The 18,600-nt window shown below is 41.6% G+C and overlaps 2 protein-coding genes across 3 annotated transcripts in view; one reads left to right on the top strand and one right to left on the bottom strand.

Moving 5' to 3' along the window:
* Positions 1-16,790, top strand: part of wnk4a (WNK lysine deficient protein kinase 4a) — a 50,288-nt gene extending 33,498 nt beyond the window's left edge. Inside the window, exons 12-21 of one of the 2 annotated variants that reach the window (XM_085285153.1) lie at positions 185-301; positions 2,738-2,911; positions 7,240-7,294; positions 7,537-7,668; positions 8,891-9,738; positions 10,047-10,134; positions 12,620-13,202; positions 13,558-13,763; positions 13,860-13,954; positions 15,112-16,790. In XM_085285153.1, coding sequence (XP_085141279.1) covers positions 185-301; positions 2,738-2,911; positions 7,240-7,294; positions 7,537-7,668; positions 8,891-9,738; positions 10,047-10,134; positions 12,620-13,202; positions 13,558-13,763; positions 13,860-13,954; positions 15,112-15,114 — 2,301 coding nt within the window. In that variant the 3' untranslated portion in view covers positions 15,115-16,790. The remainder of the gene's footprint in view (positions 1-184; positions 302-2,737; positions 2,912-7,239; positions 7,295-7,536; positions 7,669-8,890; positions 9,739-10,046; positions 10,135-12,619; positions 13,203-13,557; positions 13,764-13,859; positions 13,955-15,111) is intronic. The other variant, XM_085285155.1, reaches the window with a different exon arrangement.
* A 96-nt stretch (positions 16,791-16,886) lies between these two features.
* Positions 16,887-18,570, bottom strand: coa3a (cytochrome C oxidase assembly factor 3a). The gene is made up of 2 exons (XM_085285160.1): positions 18,372-18,570; positions 16,887-17,428 (listed from the first exon to the last, which is right to left on the bottom strand). Exons 1-2 carry the CDS (start codon positions 18,568-18,570, stop codon positions 17,325-17,327), a joined length of 303 nt encoding a protein of 100 aa, XP_085141286.1. The 3' UTR covers positions 16,887-17,324.
* Between the last annotated feature and the right edge of the window lie 30 nt (positions 18,571-18,600).

Raw genomic sequence — 18,600 nt, 5'->3', positions numbered from 1 at the left:
TGATCAGGACATTCTGTGGTCGTTTAATGAGCCTGTTTGGATTGGCTGCAGAGACAAACGCATCATGGATAACCACATGTGCCTAAACAGTCTGCTACAGTAGAGTCTCATACATGTGCACAAACATGTTGTAACTCCTGCTTTTAGACATGTCATCACCATTGGTCCTCTCTGTCTCCATCAGCTCTCTGATAAAGTGGACCGGGTGGTGGAGTGCCAGCTGCAGACGCACAATGACAAGATGGTGACCTTCAAGTTCGACCTGGATGGAGATAACCCAGAAGACATTGCTGCTGTCATGGTGAGCCATTATCTGTGCTTAGCCATTATATATATAAAATTATCAAACGGTCATCTTTTGTTACATTTCTCTTGTTTTTATTAGGTTTTTTATAACTTTATTATGTTTATACAACGATATTTTTCTTTAGTCAACTGGTCACATGGCAGAAAATCATTGCATTTAGGCACATAGACATTGTCAAGATGATCTACTGAAGTTCAAACTGAGCATCAGAATGTCAGAGAAATGTGATTGAAGTGTTTTTGAATGTGGTGTGGTGATTGATACCATATTGGTTGGTCTGAGTATTTCAAGAACTATGGATCTACTGGGATTTTCCCACACAAACATCCCTAGAGTTTATGGAGGGTAGTTTGAAAAAGATGAAAAATGCAGACAGTAGCAGTTGGTGTGGGTGAAAATGCCTTGTCAAAGCCACAGGTCAGGAGCATACCAATTGCTCTTCTGCATACCTTGTTACATCTGAGGTCTGCAGAAGAGCATCTCTGAACGTAGCAGAAGACCACACCGGGTGCCATTCCTAACCTGTCGGCTAAAAACAGGAAACAGAAACTACAATTTACATCCCCAAAATTGGACAATGCAAGATTGAACAAATGTTTCCTGGTCTTGTGAGTCTCAATTTTTGCTACAACCTTCAGATAGTACTTTCTTTAGTGTTACCTTTATTGGGCAGCTAATGCTTAAAGACTGTTTAAAAAGACCAAAGTAGCCATTTGTATTTTGTTGGCTGCTGTTTTGAAGCCTTGTGCTTGACATGCTGGCCTTTGCCATCTTGGTTATTTCTCTTACATGAGAATTATAAGCTAGGATTGGATCTGACTGAGGAAACACGGGACACTGCACACTCGTCTATTTATGCTAAATGAGAATAAACTTGCAAAAATCAAGATCACGCTTTATTAACCAAGATTTGAACCTAGCAAATGAGACCATAAACTCAGTAGGAATTTCTTTACTGCAGTAATAAATCTAGTAGAAAGTGGGCAGTTTTGCCATCTGTACAATGTGAGTTCTTTTTGCAACCACAGGAGTCGCCCCCTACTGGGCGTTAGAAAGAATGTATGTTTGAGGCACTACTTTTTTGACTTTTATAAACATTATAAGTGCTTGCTACATCAAATAAGAGTGTAGCACTAGAATCCCTGAGAAATAATAATTTTGATTTTTAATTTTGCTTATGATATCTGAAATTTTAAATGTTAATTCTACTTCATTCAAATTAGAAAAAATGTGACAAAAATTAAACAAAGCTCAGCATTCATTTACTTGAAACATTTATATTTTAGCATTTTAACCACTTGATCTTTGCTAGCATACCAGTGACTGAGTCATTACAGACCTATGGGCTAAAGCCAACAATCCCTAGTTAAGGGTAGGGAAAAACTGAGGGTTCGTGATGAAAGTAAGAGTTCTTCTTGGGGAAGGGAACCTCACATGAAGGTGCGATGAGACAGCATGTGCAGTAGCACTTTTTGTTCGCTGGATGTGCAGTTTTCCTTCACTCTAAAAACACACTAGGCTTTTGTTTATTGCGTCTTGGCAAAGCAGGGACACTTGGCTTCACAACAGCACAGTGGTTCTCAGTAGAGGGTTTTAAATGAGTTGAATTATGCCATGTTGTCAGGAAACGATGCTACGCCTCAGCCCACAATTCAGACACACTGAAAACTGCATGAATATGCAAAACTCCTCTAAGCATCTGCTACGTTGTGGATTTCATAAACCCACAAAATAAACAAGCACTAGTGTACTATATTTACAGATTTATTGTATTACACGTTAAAAATATTTTATACTTTATTTCTTTTAATTAATACATTTTGGCACTTTACTCCACTTTGACTGATGACAGCTGTTTAGTTAATGTTGCAGATCTAATTGTTATATAAAAGTCATAACATTACACAGACCAGTACAGAATAAAATTTTAAGTAATTTTATATTAATTAAATAAAATCCCCTCCACTTAAAACTACTGAAAAATACAATCTTAGTAATGAATAAAGACAAAACATATTTTTTACACCATCTTCTAGACGAAGAAGGCTAAATTTCATTTTAGTGTTTACACAAATTATATTGATTATATGTCAGAACTGAAATATCTGGTGATGGCCACTCAAGAAGATGGGACTTCACAAACTAATGGGTGATGTCACAGTGCCCACAACCATCTTTGATATACAGTCTATGTCTTTGTCTGTGAAAGTAAATAAAAAATTTGTTATTTATAACACTTCTTTTAAAAGCTAAAAAGTTTATTTATGACTGTTGTTTTTTGGCTACAGCTCCTAAGAACCTTATTCATTCTGCACTATCTGGCGAGCTGCTATCGAGAAACTCTAGCTGCTTTTCATAACCTTGTGGCACTTTTGAATTTGACTAAGTGAAGTATCTGAATACATTCTCCGTGGTCCTTTTGCCATCTAGGTGCACAACGAGTTCATCTTGCCATCAGAGAAGGAGGGCTTTATCTACCGCTTGGGTGACATCATCAAACGAGCCGAGGCACTGTTTGCCAAACAACAGCCGGTCCACTCCACTGGGCACCGACTTGCCCAGCCTGCATTGCACGGAGGGATTAGCTCACTGTCGTCCTCACAGGTCAGAAACAGCACCTGCCCCTTTCCATAAATCTGCGCCACAGGATTGTTAGCTGAGAGAAAAAGGAAGTGATTGTGTTTTACAGTGCTTATTATCATAAATTACAACATCTCTCTGCGCTGATCAATGACAGACCCATAAATCTGGGACAAATTCAACACTTCAGAGTAATGTCCTGTCCACTGGTAATAAAAAAACGTCACTGTCCACAGTCCTTCCTGAGGTTAGTCCTTTAAGATTAAAGGCTAAGTGCTCTTAAAACCACCTGACGAAGAGCTTTCACTTAAAGTGCTAATATCATAAAACGCATTAAATCATGTGTTTCCTTTTTTGTATTTGTTTCCGTAACCACAAATTGTTTCCACAACATAATGAACTTTCCAGCATATCTGCCCACAGGGAGTGGGTAAAATAATTTATGCTTGGATGAATTAAGCTTTTATGAATCCAGGTTTTGTTAAGCTGTAAAATGAACTGACTTGTTGGGAGCAGTGTAGTCCCTGTACAAGATGTGACCTAATGTGTAACCAGGTACAGCTTGTCCACTTATGGAAAAGAATCATCAGTTCTGCCAGGATATTTTCCACTTTGTGGAACACAAAGAAACAACCATTCTTGTCCTTTTGGTAAAAAAAAAAATATGATCATAGAGATTGAGAAATAATGGGAAAAAGAGGGAAGTTGGAGCCATAACTACTATTTATCATCTATTTATCTTGTTTCCACATGAAAATGGGAATCGTTCAATGACAAATACGCCTGATACTTGAAAAAGCTTCAAAAGCAAACTGTGTTAATGTGAAAGCATTTCCAGTTGCTGCTTATGGAATATTGTTTAGGAAAACAATGATGTTTTTCTTTTCTTTTCACATTAATATCTGGACAAAGATCTCAGGTTCAACAGAACACTTTAGCCTGGTTGAGTTTACGTTTATAGCTTCACTTTTGATGTGTATTGCATGCGTAGCCACTTCCCCTTACAGCTGAGAGATAATATGACTGCAGTCCTAAATTGTCAAGGGGAAAAAAAAAGAAAAAGAGAAAGAAAACAGACCAACAGGAAGTCAGGAAGAGACTGACAAGCCCAGAAACTCATCTGTCCACAGCGCCTCTACTCTGGCTCTTGTAATGCTGAGGTGGGGCATTGTGCCGGGACTCTATTAATAAATTCTATAAATGGAGATTAGATCCCTGGAAAGTCCTGCTTGTCTAGCTGTTCTTAGCTTACTCTACATACCAGTGGACAAACAAAACAAAAACAGCACTTGTGCGATTTCCGCTGTGCACTATTTACCATTTCACCAGGTTAGTTTAGCTTGGTGGACACGGCAGCACTGAAAAATGACTACAGAGGAGGCTGAAAACACCTTTAAAGGATGTAATAATATATAAATTAAATCCAAGAATAAAAATACTAGTGAGTTTGTTCACCCAGAACACACTATCCTGTAGATTTTGAAATGTGAAAACTTCAGCCCGCTGATGGCTTTAAAGCAAGATTGTCAAACTATTTTTACATCACGAGCCACATGCAGCCTATTTTGATCTTACGTGAGCCAGGCCAGTAAATATCCCTGTTCTGTCAGGACACAGAAGTCTAACTAATACTACTTATTCCCTGAGATATTTCAGTATACGAAAAAGTAAATGAAAAACCGGTCAACATGACTCTTTAGACTTAAATTGTAAGTAGTGAATTTGTAAAATTACAGAAATCTAATACTTATTTACTTTGGTGTAGTATGAATGGCCTTGGGGAACGTCTGTATTAGTAGAAAAAGTTGTAAAACTTATGAAAATAGTTAAAAAAAAAAAAAAAGTCCAAACTGTCCCATATGGAAAAGAAATAGTAAAAACTTATATGTGATTACTCATGAAAGTGGCCACTTTCTCATTACTTTCATACATTGTTTTAGTAAGTATCCAAAACATACAAGCTTCATTATATAATTTTTCAAGAGATCTTATATCTGTTTTCACTCTTATATGCTTTTCATACAAGTTTCACACAAGACAGATACAAACTTTACAAGATTTATATATATCTTTTCCATATGGGAGTATGCCCTCCTCCACATGCTTCAAATTTGATTTTGGCTAATGGGACTTATGTTTTACAGCCCTGCTCTAAAACAAATGTGAGGGGATTACAAAACTTTAAGGAAAGCAACTGATGTTTGCTTGTGTGCTTTTAACAGTCAAAATTCACAAAGTAACTGCAGTTTTACAATGTAAAGTGATACAAAATCAAAAGGAAATAGAAAGAAGGTACTCAAAGACACACATGTTTTTAGTTGACTTGTTAGAGCAGGGGTGGGCAACTCCAGGCCTTGAGGGCCGGTGTCCTGCAGGTTTTAGATGTGTCCTTAATCCAACGCAGCTGATTTAAATGGTTAAATTACGTCCTCAACATGTCTTGAAGTTCTCCAGAGGCTTGGTAATGAACTCATCAAGTGATTCAGGTGTGTTGACCCAGGGTGATATCTACACTCAACAAAAATATAAACGCAACACCTTTGTTACTGCTCCCATTCCCCATGGGATGGACGTAGAGACCTAAAATTCATTCCAGATACACAATATAACCATCCCTCCCAAACAGTGGTCACAAATCAGTCCAAATGTGTGGTAGTGGGCACATCTGCTATATTGAGATAATCCATCCCACCTCACAGGTGTGCCACATCAGGATGCTGATCTGACATCATGAGTAGTGCACAGGTGTACCTCAGACTGCCCACAACAAAAGGCCACCCTGGAATGTGCAGTTTTTTGCGCTATTAGGGGTCTGGGGACCCAGAACCGGTCAGTATCTGGTGTGACCACCATTTGCCTCATGCAGTGCAACACATCGTTGCATGGAGTCTATCAGATTGTAAATTGTGGCCTGTGGAATGTTGGTCCACTCCACTTCAATGGCTGTGCGAGGTTGTTGGATATTTGTGGGAACTGGTACACGCTGTCGTATACGCCGGTCAAGCACATCCCGAACATGCTCAATGGGTGACATGTCCGGTGAGTATGCTGGCCATGCAAGAACTGGGACATTCTCAGCTGCCATCTGCCCTGAACAATGTGAACCATGATTCATCCGTGAAGCGCACACCTCTCCAACGTGCCAGACGCCATCGAATGTGAGCATTTGCCCACACAAGTCTGTTACGGCGACGAGCTGGAGTCAGGTCAAGACCCCGATGAGGACGACGGGCATGCAGTTGAGCGTCCCTGAGACGGTTTCTGACAGTTTGTGCAGAAATTGTTTGGTTGTGCGAACCAATTGTTCCAGCAGCTGTCTGGGTGGCTGGTCTCAGACGATCTTGGAGGTGAACCTGCTGGATGTGGAGGTCCTGGGCTGGTGTGGTTACACGAGGTCTGCGGTTGTGAGGCCGGTTGGATGTGCTGCCATATTCTCTGAAACGCCTGTGGAGACGGCTTATGGTTGAGAAATGAACATTCAATGCACGGGCGACAGATCTGGTTGACATTCCTGCTGTCAGCATGCCAATTGCACGCTCCCTCATTGCTTGTGGCATCTGTGGCATTTTGCTGTGAGACAAAACTGCACATTCCAGGGTGGCCTTTTGTTGTGGGCAGTCTGAGGTACACCTGTGCACTACTCATGATGTCAGATCAGCATCCTGATGTGGCACACCTGTGAGGTGGGATGGATTATCTCAATATAGCAGATGTGCCCACTACCACACATTTGGACTGATTTGTGACCACTGTTTGGGAGGGATGGTTATATTGTGTATCTGGAATGAATTTTAGGCCTCTATGTCCATCCCATGGGGAATGGGAGCAGTAACAAAGGTGTTGCGTTTATATTTTTGTTGAGTGTAAAACCTACAGGACACCGGCCCTCGAGGCCTGGAATTGCCCACCTCTGTGTTAGAGTCTACAGAAAAGTGTCATTGCCTGGATCTGATATCTTATGAGGACGTCTAACAAAAAATAGCTTGAGCTTGAAAACATTTATAACAGAAATCCAAAATTACTAAATGAGACTTTGAAATAATCAAACGAGGAGGGCCAAGGTCTAGTGTTTGTGTGGCCTGACACTCAGATTTGATGACTTGATGTTTTCCCTATAAGTCCACCATCTTAAAAGCAGTAAATTAAGGTGTTCTCTTAGGCACCATGATAAATGTAGACCTCAAACTAGCAGCAGTTCTCCAATCATGCCTCTAACCAGCTATTAGAGCTAATCATCAAACTTGTGAAGGGGCTTTGAAGTGAGAAAGCAGGCCTTAATATCCAATACAGGACAGAGTGTTTCAGTATTTTTGGAAGGAGAGACTGAATTTATCAAATGTGCTCTTTTACAGCCTAATCTGCACAATCACGCCCTGCCTCGAACACACTCGTCCTCTTCTCTGCCTGGTGAGTTTCACATGTTTTCTGATTAACTGAATTCATCCATTAAATGGCAAACTGGATGATTTGATGCTCTTTAAGAAGAAAAAAATGGTAGGAATCTGAAAGTGAATCAGCCTCTAATTCTAAAAGTACCATCGAGTGTGTGTGTGTCTGAGATGCATGTGAGACTAACTTGCATTTTTTTTGCCTGTGCATGATCATTTGTGAAAGAGCATCGACTCATGCATGTTTGTGTCTCGTCTTAGACTGCAGTGTGGCTAAACCGAGTGTAGGGGTACGTGGCTTGCCCCCATGTCCCAATGGAGACGTCTCCAGTGCAGACATTACTTCACCTGTGCGACCTCTAATACGCTCACAGTCTTTCCACAACGCACCAGGTAAATGGCTCTCCGCCCCTCCCTCTGGTCCCTGAGCGAAGAGGCCGAGCATTGTTTACTGTTTCAGCACACTGAAAAATTGTTACAGTCCTTTGGCATAGAATAAGTCAAAGCAAAGCTCAGCTACCTCGTAAACCTCCTCCCCTCCTCAGGGCCTGTTCTTGGTATTGTTCAGACATTCGCATGGCGCCATCCGCCATCACTACACCTCAAAGCCTTTGTCTGTCTCTGCTTTGCAGCAAGGCCTCCTGGGTAATTACCTCACCTGAAGGGCGCTTTCTAGCTTTTAGGGAGCTGTGAATGCTGTCACTGTAAAGCATGAGGGTTCTCCACTCCTGTGATAGTCAGCAACATCTGCTTGCCAGAACAAACTCCTGCTGAATTTCCCTGTCAGAGACTCTCTCTCGAAAGGAGAGCCATTTAAAGTGCGCACATCCTTCACGTGCAACCGCATTGCCATCTGTACATCCTCATTCCCTCTTCTCCCGTGTTCCTTCTCTGCTTGACGTCTGGTGCATGGTTGCTTTTGTAATGCTTCTTGGCCACATTACAGAGTGTTGCCTAACCTGTTTCCGTCAGCTTGGAAAAAGTACAGGCTGGTTTGCATCATCAGCAACTGGAGGTGTGGTTTATAACTGTGGAGCCATTGTTGAGGTAGATGGCCAATCAATGGATGGGGCTGGGTATTGGCGTCCTAAGCTATTCCCCAAGGAGTGATGTAACAATCTTGACTTCTTTAATCTGACAATTAGACCCACAGTCTTGTATACATACACACACGTGCATCCCATTTAAACTCCTCTAAAATGTTGACATGAAAGCCTCACTTGCTCCATTGACGCTAAATCCCTCAGGGCCATGTAAGCCTGGTGTGCAACTGCTCCAGCGATCAGATGCAATTATGGTCCGATGCTGCTTTAAACAAAACATCTTTGTTCACCATGGAAGCTCATTATTTAAAAGGACGGGAAACATTTACTCTATGCTCCTCATGGTGATTATATTGGCAGGCGGGGAGAGGGAAGATTCAGACTGACAAAACGAGGAGAGGAAAGAAACGATATGATCGAACCTAACTCACTGGGTTGAGCACAAACAAGATCAATGCCCCTAATTTTAATATATTTTACATGGTACAACAACAGAAAAGGTTTTCTAATCTAGTCTAAGGTCATTTACTTTATATGTTGAATTAAGCTCCGCTTGTCTCTTTGTGTTCTAGGTTCTCCTCTTCATAATCAGCACCATCACCGCCCTACATCTCTCCTGCCTAATCACCAGCAATACCACTTGCCCTTTATGAACCACACCCACTTTCCATTCCCATATCCAGGGTCTCCTGGTTCACCCAAGCCAGCCGGGATCCATCCTCCCCTCACACGTGTAGCCAGTAACCCCACCTTCCCCTCTGTTCCCTCCCCAACCCCAAACTCGCCGAGTCCTGTGAGTGAGACCCCAAGTCCTGTCAACACGGAATTTGTTAACATATCCCCTCCTGCCCTTCAAACTCCCACCATGTGGCCCCCCCACTCGCAGCCCCTTTTTTCCTTAGCCAATGTAATTTCCATGGCAATGAGCATGGCTCAGTCTTTTATCCCTCCTGCAGGCCTTCCCACCCAAGGGCTGCCCTCATATCCAAGCTTTCTCCCCCACCTACACAGTCATATGGCTCCACAGCCAGGTTACCCCTCTGTCTACCCTCAACCTTACCAGACTTCACCAGTAGAGGCCTCTTACCCTGCAGGGGGGATCCCAGTGCAGAACAATGTCTACTACAGCCCCGAGCATATGCCTCAAATGGATGGAGCTAATTTAACTCACAGCAATCCTCCACAGTGGCCCCATCCTGCCCCCCCACCATCCATGGCTTCCACTCCTCCTCCACCTCCTCCTGCACAGCAGGTTGGACTCACCGGTTCCCCCAGCCGGACCCAGGAAAGGAGTCACATGCCCCCAACCTCAGCCCAAGCTCCAGCTCCAGCTAAACCCAGACCAGAGGTCTCCAGTTCGAATTCAAGTTCAAGCTCATCAGATCTTTCACCATCACCCCCAGAGAGCCCAGAAAACACTGTGAGTTATTTTAGTTCTGATTCTTCTAAAGCAATTTTTAATATAGGAGTGATTAGCTCATTAATCTTTATCAATAATTCTCATTAGTCATTTTTATATTATAGTTCTGAACACTTTATATGACTGCAATTTCTTCCTCACTGCATGGAGCTAATTAGAATAATTGAATGTAAATTAGCATGTAGACGGGGACTTCCATCACACTGCCCTGATTTATTGGTTGAATTTTAAAATGGCATTTAATGAGTATCAGTCGTGTCTGGTCTGCTGTAGCACTTGTGCTAATAATATTTGTTCCCTCTGTTTAGTTATCATCTTTCAACAGCCGGTTGCACCCTGCTGTGCCAGCGAAGAATACAAGTACCCCCAAACCAAAAGCTTCTTCCCCCAAATCTGGTAAGAAATTATTTGCGTGTTCTCATGTTTTTCAAGCAGGTCTCTGCATCACTAAAAGGCCATAGCAGTGATGTTCAGCTTTGAAATAACTGGAGATCATTAACTACTTCATAAACAAACAATAATGTGATTAGCAACTGCACAAGCATAGACACCAACCTCATATAACCGATGCAGTTTTGTGTCATAGTTGCACTGGTTAACTACTAAAGAGTTCTTCTCCGGGGTACATAGTTTTATTTATTGAACGGGAAGATAGCAAGCTGTTATCCCATGATTGATTTAAAAGTATTACAAAAGACTAAAGTAAGTGTGATTCTGGGTTTGAAGTGGTTTTGAAAAGCGGTTCTCATATTCTGGCTAGAAGTTGCTCTCTGTTACCAGTTATAGTCCTACATCGCAAACCCTCATGCTAACTGTAACATAAACTTTAACCATAAAACCAACTCCTACCTTTCCTATCAGAAAGTTCTCACAAGATTTCCTAAGTACTACTCTAATACTCTAAGTAGTACTCTAAATCTCAACATGCTTTTATTAATATTTTTATATTTTTTGTCTTTGAGTGTTTGAGTGTTTAATCACTCACATTTATGGATGAGCAGTTTTGGAGAAAACTGCAATACAAAGTCTGCTTTTTCTGCAGAGCTATGCTTAGATAAGCACTTATCCAGAGAGTGTATCCTTGGAATTTTTCTTCTTTTCAAACACTGACTTTATGATTTCCTGCTTGTGACATGTTTATTGTACATGTGTGAATTGCAGCAAAACTCCCCAAGCAGGCACTGCTCTAACATGATGAATGTTACTAGCCAGAGGCTCAGAGTGCTAGAAAATAGCCTATTGTATGATATTTATGTGTGCGTCCCAAACACGCACATGCACCTTTAGCCATCCATTTTGTTGTAATGGCTCAAAATACGTGATGGACCATTTGCTTTTTGAGTTTTTTCCTTCTGCAATCCTAGTTCCTTCTGTCTCTGCTGACATTATCACTTATTACTGGTGCCTCAGAGCTATTGCGTAAGCGCAAGTCTGGATTTAATGTTCCATTCAATATGAACACAAATGTAGGTGTTATTGCGGCCCGGCCCACTGACAAAGGCCAATCAGCGAGCAGCTGTGCCCATTAAAGGCTCTCCTCCCATGTCCACACCTGACAGTATTTATACCCTCCTCAGAAGCCCATATTCAACAGAGTCCCTCTGTTTTAGTGGGCACAGACCCAGACTCGTTCTGCATTTACTGTAAGGAGGACACTCAGTGGGCAAATCGAAGCACTGCAGGCCTTTTAAAACCCTAAATTGCCTCCAGATGTGAGCACATGCAGTCACACTTGGGCTACATTCCATCTCGTCCTCTACACCCACCAATCCGTGACGATTGTAAATCCCTGCGGAGTCACTTGTGGTTGTTGAAGGGTCTCTTAATTAAGTAGTCGGGTAGAAGTAGAATAGCAAGCTTGCCTCTCTCTGACAGAAACGGGAACTTCCAGTTAGCATCTGCAGTGATTTATCCCACTGCCAGATGGATGTGCTAAGATAACGTCCATGAGTTTTTACGCATCTGTTCGGTTCATTCTTTTTTTTTCTCTTGTTTTTTGTTTTTTATTACCCTTTAAAATAATTTTTACCTTTCCAAAAGCATGTATAAAATGAAACAATCACACTCAAACTGATATCTTTAAGTGTGTAGCATTTTCTCCTTATATCCCGGGAGTAGCCGGGAACCGATCTACCGACCTTCCGATTAATACACAACTCTACCTCATGCTCCACTGGCGCAGACTTCCATGTTGGAGAGCCTACATTTAAAGCTAGCTGGTTTTAAACATCCCTTAATGTGGCGAGGCCTCTATTCAAACATGCAAGCAGAGTAAAAGTGTGTAAGGAGACCATGTAAGCAAACAGTGCTGTTAGCATTCAGGAGTCACAAAGCACACTGGAGAACACACTCTAACAAATTACAAACATTAAAAAAAGAGAATAAAAGAGGATGGGAAATAAAGGAATATAAATTTAGTAGAACAATGCAAAAATGACCCTTTTCCTTAAAGTTAAACACATTAAAACAAGTGGCATGAGCAGTACAAAAATGTAAAGTGTTAAACTGTACAGTGTAAAAAAGCTTATCTGTCATAAAACATGTTTGGGAAATGCCGGGTAAACAAATTAGCTGACTTTTAAATGAGTCCTGGGTTGTGTTTGATTGTGACTATCCATCATAGCTATATATCATCATATCAGCTGTCACTGCTATAATTTCAGACTCTTTAGAGGGAATTCACTTTAATGCTTAGAAATAACGCATGCTGAAAAAGCCTAATACACCTTTAGACCTGTTATTGTCTCAAGAAATATGTGACAAGCTTTTAATCAAACCCATGTGATTAGGAATGATTACAGAACAGTTGCTGCTGTTTAGTCTATGATTAGCTGTGATTGACAGCCTTTACATGTACGCATTTTCTTCCTCTACACTGCAGAAGTTCAGTCTGCATCAGTGACTGTTGGACGATTCCAGGTGACGCCCAGCATGGACATCCCTTTGCCTGATGCGCCTGCACCTGCAGCCCCCAAGCCCGCAGAGAACGGCAGCAGCCAGTCGGAGAGCAGCACAGAGGAGCAGGGTGAGTCTGAGGCGAGCCTGGCCACCTCCTTCACAATGACCCCTCCTCACCCACAACCCCGCAAAGGTTCTTCGGGAGTCCAACAGGAGGCTGACGGGCAGGCTGGATGGGCAGTGAGCCAGGAGCAGCAGCAGCAGGAAGAGGAAGATGAAGATGAGGAAGAGGTTATCGGGGAACAGCCAAGGGGGAGGAGGAGAAGCCGTCGAAGGGCATACAGCCTGAGCCTGTTGGGAACGTCTGCAGACAGCGGGCTCTCTGTGACGGCTGCTGATACAGAGGGGAGGCTGTGGGACGGAGCAGCGGACAGTCCACAGTACACCAATGCCCTTCACAATTTATGGATGATGACTTATAACCGCAGTGCTCCCTACCTAAGCAGTGATGACTCAGACAGTGAAGATGAGGACATGCTGGAAGAGCTTCAGGAGCTCAGAGAGAAGTAAGTGACACCACTTAAGATAGTAAAAGTAACGTATAACAAAAAAAGCTTTTTCAGGAACATTTTAAACTGTTTGCTTAGACGAGCTACATTATGAGCGTTCATATCTGGCATTCGTTTGAGAGCACTAAAAAAAAAATTGCATCCGTTTTGATATAAAGAATAACGAGGAAATGTCGAGATTTGCCAGACAAGAGAACAGACTTATTGTCTTTACTGTAAACAGATTGTGTTTAGATAAACCCCCCACTCTCCCAAAGTCATGTTCAAATTCAGTACATAACTTAATCAAAGACCTAAATTAAAACTCTGATTGAGTGAGTCTTTAAATGTGCTTCTTTTTGTCCTTTATCAGACATCTGGCAGAAGTTCTGGCCCTGCAGGCTGCCCAGAAAAGAGAAATTGAAGAACTATATAAGAAGATGGGAAAGGTCCCCCCTCCGGGCATCGTCTCTCCTGCTGCTATGTTGTCCAGCCGACAGCGCCGCCTCTCCAAAGGAAACGGTTTTCCTTCGTCTCGCAGGAACAGCCTTCAGCGACTGGAGATGTTACCGCTTCAAGGTAACAAAGAATATTCCCTTCTTTATTTATTATCATGTAAATATGCAACAGCTTCGAGTCTGAATGAGTTTTATAAGTCATGTACTGCTTTCCAAGGTATCATTAGGAGAAACTCTCTTGGAGGCAGCAGCAGTGGCTCCCAGGACAAACCTTTTAAAGGCGTCACTTTTGCCACAGACCTAAGTAGAATGGTGAGTCAGCACTTCCTTAACAAGCTTTTGATTATATGACAAATGAAACAAGGTGCAGGTATAAACAAGTTAAATTTAGCGATTGTTTGCACATTAATTAACATAAACACACAGGTGTAGCCATAAAAACGAATTCATGCCTTTATTTTAATGCCGTTTTTAAAACGCCATTAAATTCAAATTAAGAAAAAACTTCCAATTGAGATTCACATAAAAAATGTTTTTCCTCTGATGTCTCCTCAACATGAGAGTGAGCTGAAATGTAAACATGGTCCTCCAGTTGTTTGTTAATGTGAAAACAAGACAGCAAAAATATTATTGTTGATCCAATTTAGATTGTCCCAAGTCTAAACCAATAAAGCCTGAACCACCAAGAGTAATCGTTATTCTCGTTGTCTTGACTCATTGGCCTCATATTTGTCACTAAACTTAAAAAAGCATCTTTCCATTAAATCCCTGGATCTAAAATATAGTCTGTATGCAAAAGATGGCCAAAGCTTCTGGGTCTGGAAAGTAAGGCCAATACTGAAGAGCCTTAAACTTGCATTATTTTTAATGGCCAGCAGGGGGCAACTCCTCCAGTTGCCTTCCCTTGATGTCTGACATCATGAAACACTCAATTACAAGTTTTGTGTCTTATTCAGTACAATATGATGTTCGTTTTGTAAATTATAATACCACCCAGAGTCAGAATAGAGGATAAACCTGAGTTGCATCCATTAGTCGTTAGCCTACCAGTGTGCAGCGTCCATCGGTTTCTCAGATGGTTTTGAAAGCCAGCTTCCAAACGGAGCCTTCACTTGCTAATAGGTCATGACTGCAAAAACACTTAGCTTGAGGCTTCAATTACTAATGGGTGATGTCACAATTGCCACATGCATCTTTTATATGCAGTGTTTAGCTTAAACTGTTACATCCATTAAGTCAGCTAATGTGTTTTATCATCCAACTGTTACTGCTAACTGTTTCAACGCCTATAAAAACAGACTCAAAGACTTGGTCCAACAGATTGAGTTACATTTTCTGACCTGAATGTGTAGAGGAGGCCAAAATGTCAGGAGAGGTTTATACTCTGTAGACACCCTTTAACCATTGTCCTCCATACACAACAAAAAAAGCATTGTTCTAAATCGTATTCTTATATTTCACTTTTCTAGTAACAAACTCCAAGCCAAGCACGCCATTATCTGGACTACCTCATCTGAAGTGTGACTGCAGTGGTCAAACCTGTCCTGTAGGAGGATCGCTTTAACCCTGGCACACCTATCTGCAAACTGCTCCCTGTCCGCCCATGGCCACTTACCTCAAATGTATAGAAACTCATCACCAGTGGAGCTGGATTTACACAGGAAGTGTAACCTCCAGATTTCAGCCCATTATCTCGACCTGGTGAACTTGTTGCAGCTGAAGCACAGAATAGCAGCCAAGTGACACGTTCGTGTCTGCTCTTTGTAAATAAACTGTCAGATCCCAACGGTTTGGACGTAACCACCTTCATTCCAGGCTGCCGCAGTGCTCTGCACAGTGTCACATCACGACATTATTTTTATCTTTTTGCCTGAACGCAGTCAAGCGGCGGTATGCCGTGCCGCAGCTGCCGAGTTGCAGCACTTTACCACGATTTTGACGCAGAACGACAACAGTTGCTGTTTTCCTGCTTGTCTGACTCGCTGCTGTTAACCTAGTCTGGAGCACAGAAATGTGAACAGTGAGACTGACACACACACACACACTGACAGCTATTACACACCTCACTCGCTGTAGTTTGGTAAAGATGTCTCAGCAGCTGCACAGTGAACATAGTTTTTTTTTTTTTTTTTGCTAGAACTGTGATCAATGCCTTCCAGGGGCTTCATTCAGTTATTTGTTGTAGTCTTTATCTGGCTTCCTTTAGTGATTTGGACACCTATGTTTTCTCTAGACTCAGCTTGAAGACGTTTGACCGCAATTTTCAGATGTAGTGAAGGTGATTTTTTTTTTTTCTCCATTGGACAGCTGTGTAGTAAGATATCGTGTCCCAACAGGTGAGAAATGTTGTACGATTCTTCAGCAAAAGGCAAATTTAGTTTTAAACACATGGGCAGAAGTTCAGTTAAATGGTGCACAAGTGTAAAAATGTTACGCATCACTTTCAAAATCTGGTAGCTGGTTTTAAAAAAGGGGGGAAAGGATGGTGAGAAAATCCACCTAGACTTTATACTACTGAATTCCTGTTAACTGTACATGTGTATATAACGGAATTCATTTATAGATCATGTTTACAATTTAGGAGCAAATTAAATACTTCATCTATCTTAATCCTTTCTCAAACAAAAGTCTGATTGTTGCTTATTCCAGAGATCAAGCACATTGTGCACTTTAAGTCCACTTGTAGTTCTCAGTCATTTAACACAGTTGTGTGTAAAACTATTCACTCAAGCGAGAGCTAACGAGTTTTCCTGTCATTTTTCCCCCCATAGATGATAATCTCCCGTTTCATGTTTGATCACAGACGTGATGATCTACCCACCCATGGTTTTAAACAATGTCTATTTTTGTGGGGTGTAGAGGAATCAGTCAAAGCTGTGAATCTGTAGCTGTTGCCTTAAAATATTCCCATCACACACTGAATTTCTTGGCACCTAAACTCCCAAACCTTAATATATTCAAGGAAATAAAGTTTCTAGTCCAGATTTATTTGAATGTAAATATATAATTGTATTGCTTCCTGAAGCTGCTGTCCTGCCATGCTGAATCTGTGCCTTTCCCTAACAATGTCTTATTTGCTCTTGAGATTTGGTGGCTAGATCCAATTCCATATATTAAATTTTGATGAAAATAAATGCGATCCTAAGTATTACGGTGTCTTGTGTCATGTTTACTGCTTTCTGTCTCGTTCTTAAATAAATGGTAATACAGAGACATAGCTGTTAAGCAATCTAATACATGAGGCTTTTATTTCATAAATCAAAACTTTATTAGCATAAATAATGTTATTTTTGCAGTGTCACTGGCATTCTCTATTGTTGAAGGCCACTGTAGATTTTTAAGTCATTAGCTGACTGATATTTTTTTATATTCCCTTTATTTTAATCATTGCTGGAAACATCAGATAAAGGGTGCCGATTGTGCTACAGTGTAGCTTCTAAGGTCATGATCAAGTCAGCGGATTGGTCCTTACCACTGACAGGAAACTTCTTCAAAACTACACCGCACTTAGTTTTAAGTCAGCCACACAATTGCCTTCAAATCAAGACCAAGTCCAGCTGTCTCAACATTACAAAAAAGAACACAGCAGCCATGGAATATGATCAGTGGCATCATGAGTCCTCCTCCTCGTTAAGTGCAGGACAGAAATAAAGTCCAACAACAAGCAGATGACACTTAAATCTCAGTTGGCACCGGTTTTTGGTCCCTGCATTCTCACACGCTTGGCCTCCTCATCGATCTCATCCATGATCCGCTCCTGGGAGACTGAGTAAAATGTGTAGCCGTCTAATTTGGAAGCAAGTGGTTAAGAGAAATATTTGAAAGCATGAAAACAAAACAAATTTACCGAAAAAACTAAGTACATCCCATGATTAAGTAAGATAACTTCATTGTCCTATTGGATGACCCAATTCTGAAGAAGAATTACCTGTTGGGACAGATGGCCTCAGATTTGACACTAGAATACTTATACAGGGGAGTTCATGATAAACTCAATGATTGCAAGGTGTCCGGATCCTATGGTTGCAAAACAAGTCCAAATCATCACACCTCCACTGTGCTTGACAGCAAGGTGTTTGTACTCATATGCTGTGCATTACGGTCAATCCACGTTGGTCTCGTCTGTCCAAGGGACATTGTTCAAGAAGTCATATGGTTTGTTCAGAAGCAACTTTGCAAACTTATCAAGTGCATTTGATTAGCAGCACCTGGCTGCTACTGACGCGCTTAACTGCCATAAGAGTGGATGAAATTTTCAGATTTCGACATCTGTCATTCAAAATGCCAGTGATGCGTTCAGGAAACACGTTTATCCCAAAACACAAGAGGAAATATCATTGCTTTCAGTTAATGGATTTCATTGATCAACAGAATAATAAATTCCTTCAAACGAGGTGCTCCGGAGGCCAGTTTTCGCTGCCAGTTTCAGGGTTGGTTAAATTACCAACCCTGAAACTCTTAATGAGTTCTCTTTTAAACGCAACAACACTGATGTTTACCTTTGGCAGTACACTTAAATCGTTTTACACCTACCTGAGCTAGCTGTCACGTTAGCATTCAATGAAACTGACAGCTATTACTCTAACTTAAGTAAGCCGATACATTTGCGTCTGTCTTAATACTTGGTAAACGAGCTTAACCTAACTCCTAAACAGAGGACACAGCTTAACGTTAGCATGCTACGCTAACGTTACATAGTTCACCTTGCGTTGACGTTTGACAAGGATACAAATTCCCAACACGAGCGCACCGATAGCGAGTCCCGTCACCACGTTTCGTGTCCGCAGCTTCGACGTTCTCCTCTTCCACTGTTCCAGTTCCACCTGTCTGATAAAATGCATTTGATCTTGAGAAAGACCCTCTTTGGTTGGGTCTATCCTGGCTGCGTATGGAGCGTTGGCTTTCTGAGGCGGCGTTTTGTCGGCCATATCTGCACTTCGTGAGGTTAGCACGGCGCT

Source organism: Mchenga conophoros, linkage group LG8 (assembly GCF_057382185.1).
Source record: "Mchenga conophoros isolate Kocher_MC1m ecotype Shallow Benthic linkage group LG8, M_conophoros_male_GT1.1, whole genome shotgun sequence".
In the NCBI taxonomy this organism is placed as follows: Eukaryota; Metazoa; Chordata; class Actinopteri; order Cichliformes; family Cichlidae; genus Mchenga; species Mchenga conophoros.
The sequence above is the reverse complement of the archived record's forward strand: the minus strand, read 5'-3'. Positions and strand labels throughout refer to the sequence as shown.

What these genes read in the sequence shown, in the direction of transcription:
- coa3a (XM_085285160.1), bottom strand. Translation starts at nt 18,570, where the DNA reads ATGGCCGACAAAACGCCGCCTCAGAAAGCCAACGCTCCATACGCAGCC. An exon ending in TGCGCTCGTGTTGGGAATTT is followed by an intron (nt 17,429 to 18,371) that starts GTATCCTTGTCA and finishes CTTCCAAATTAG; the next exon opens with ACGGCTACACATTTTACTCA.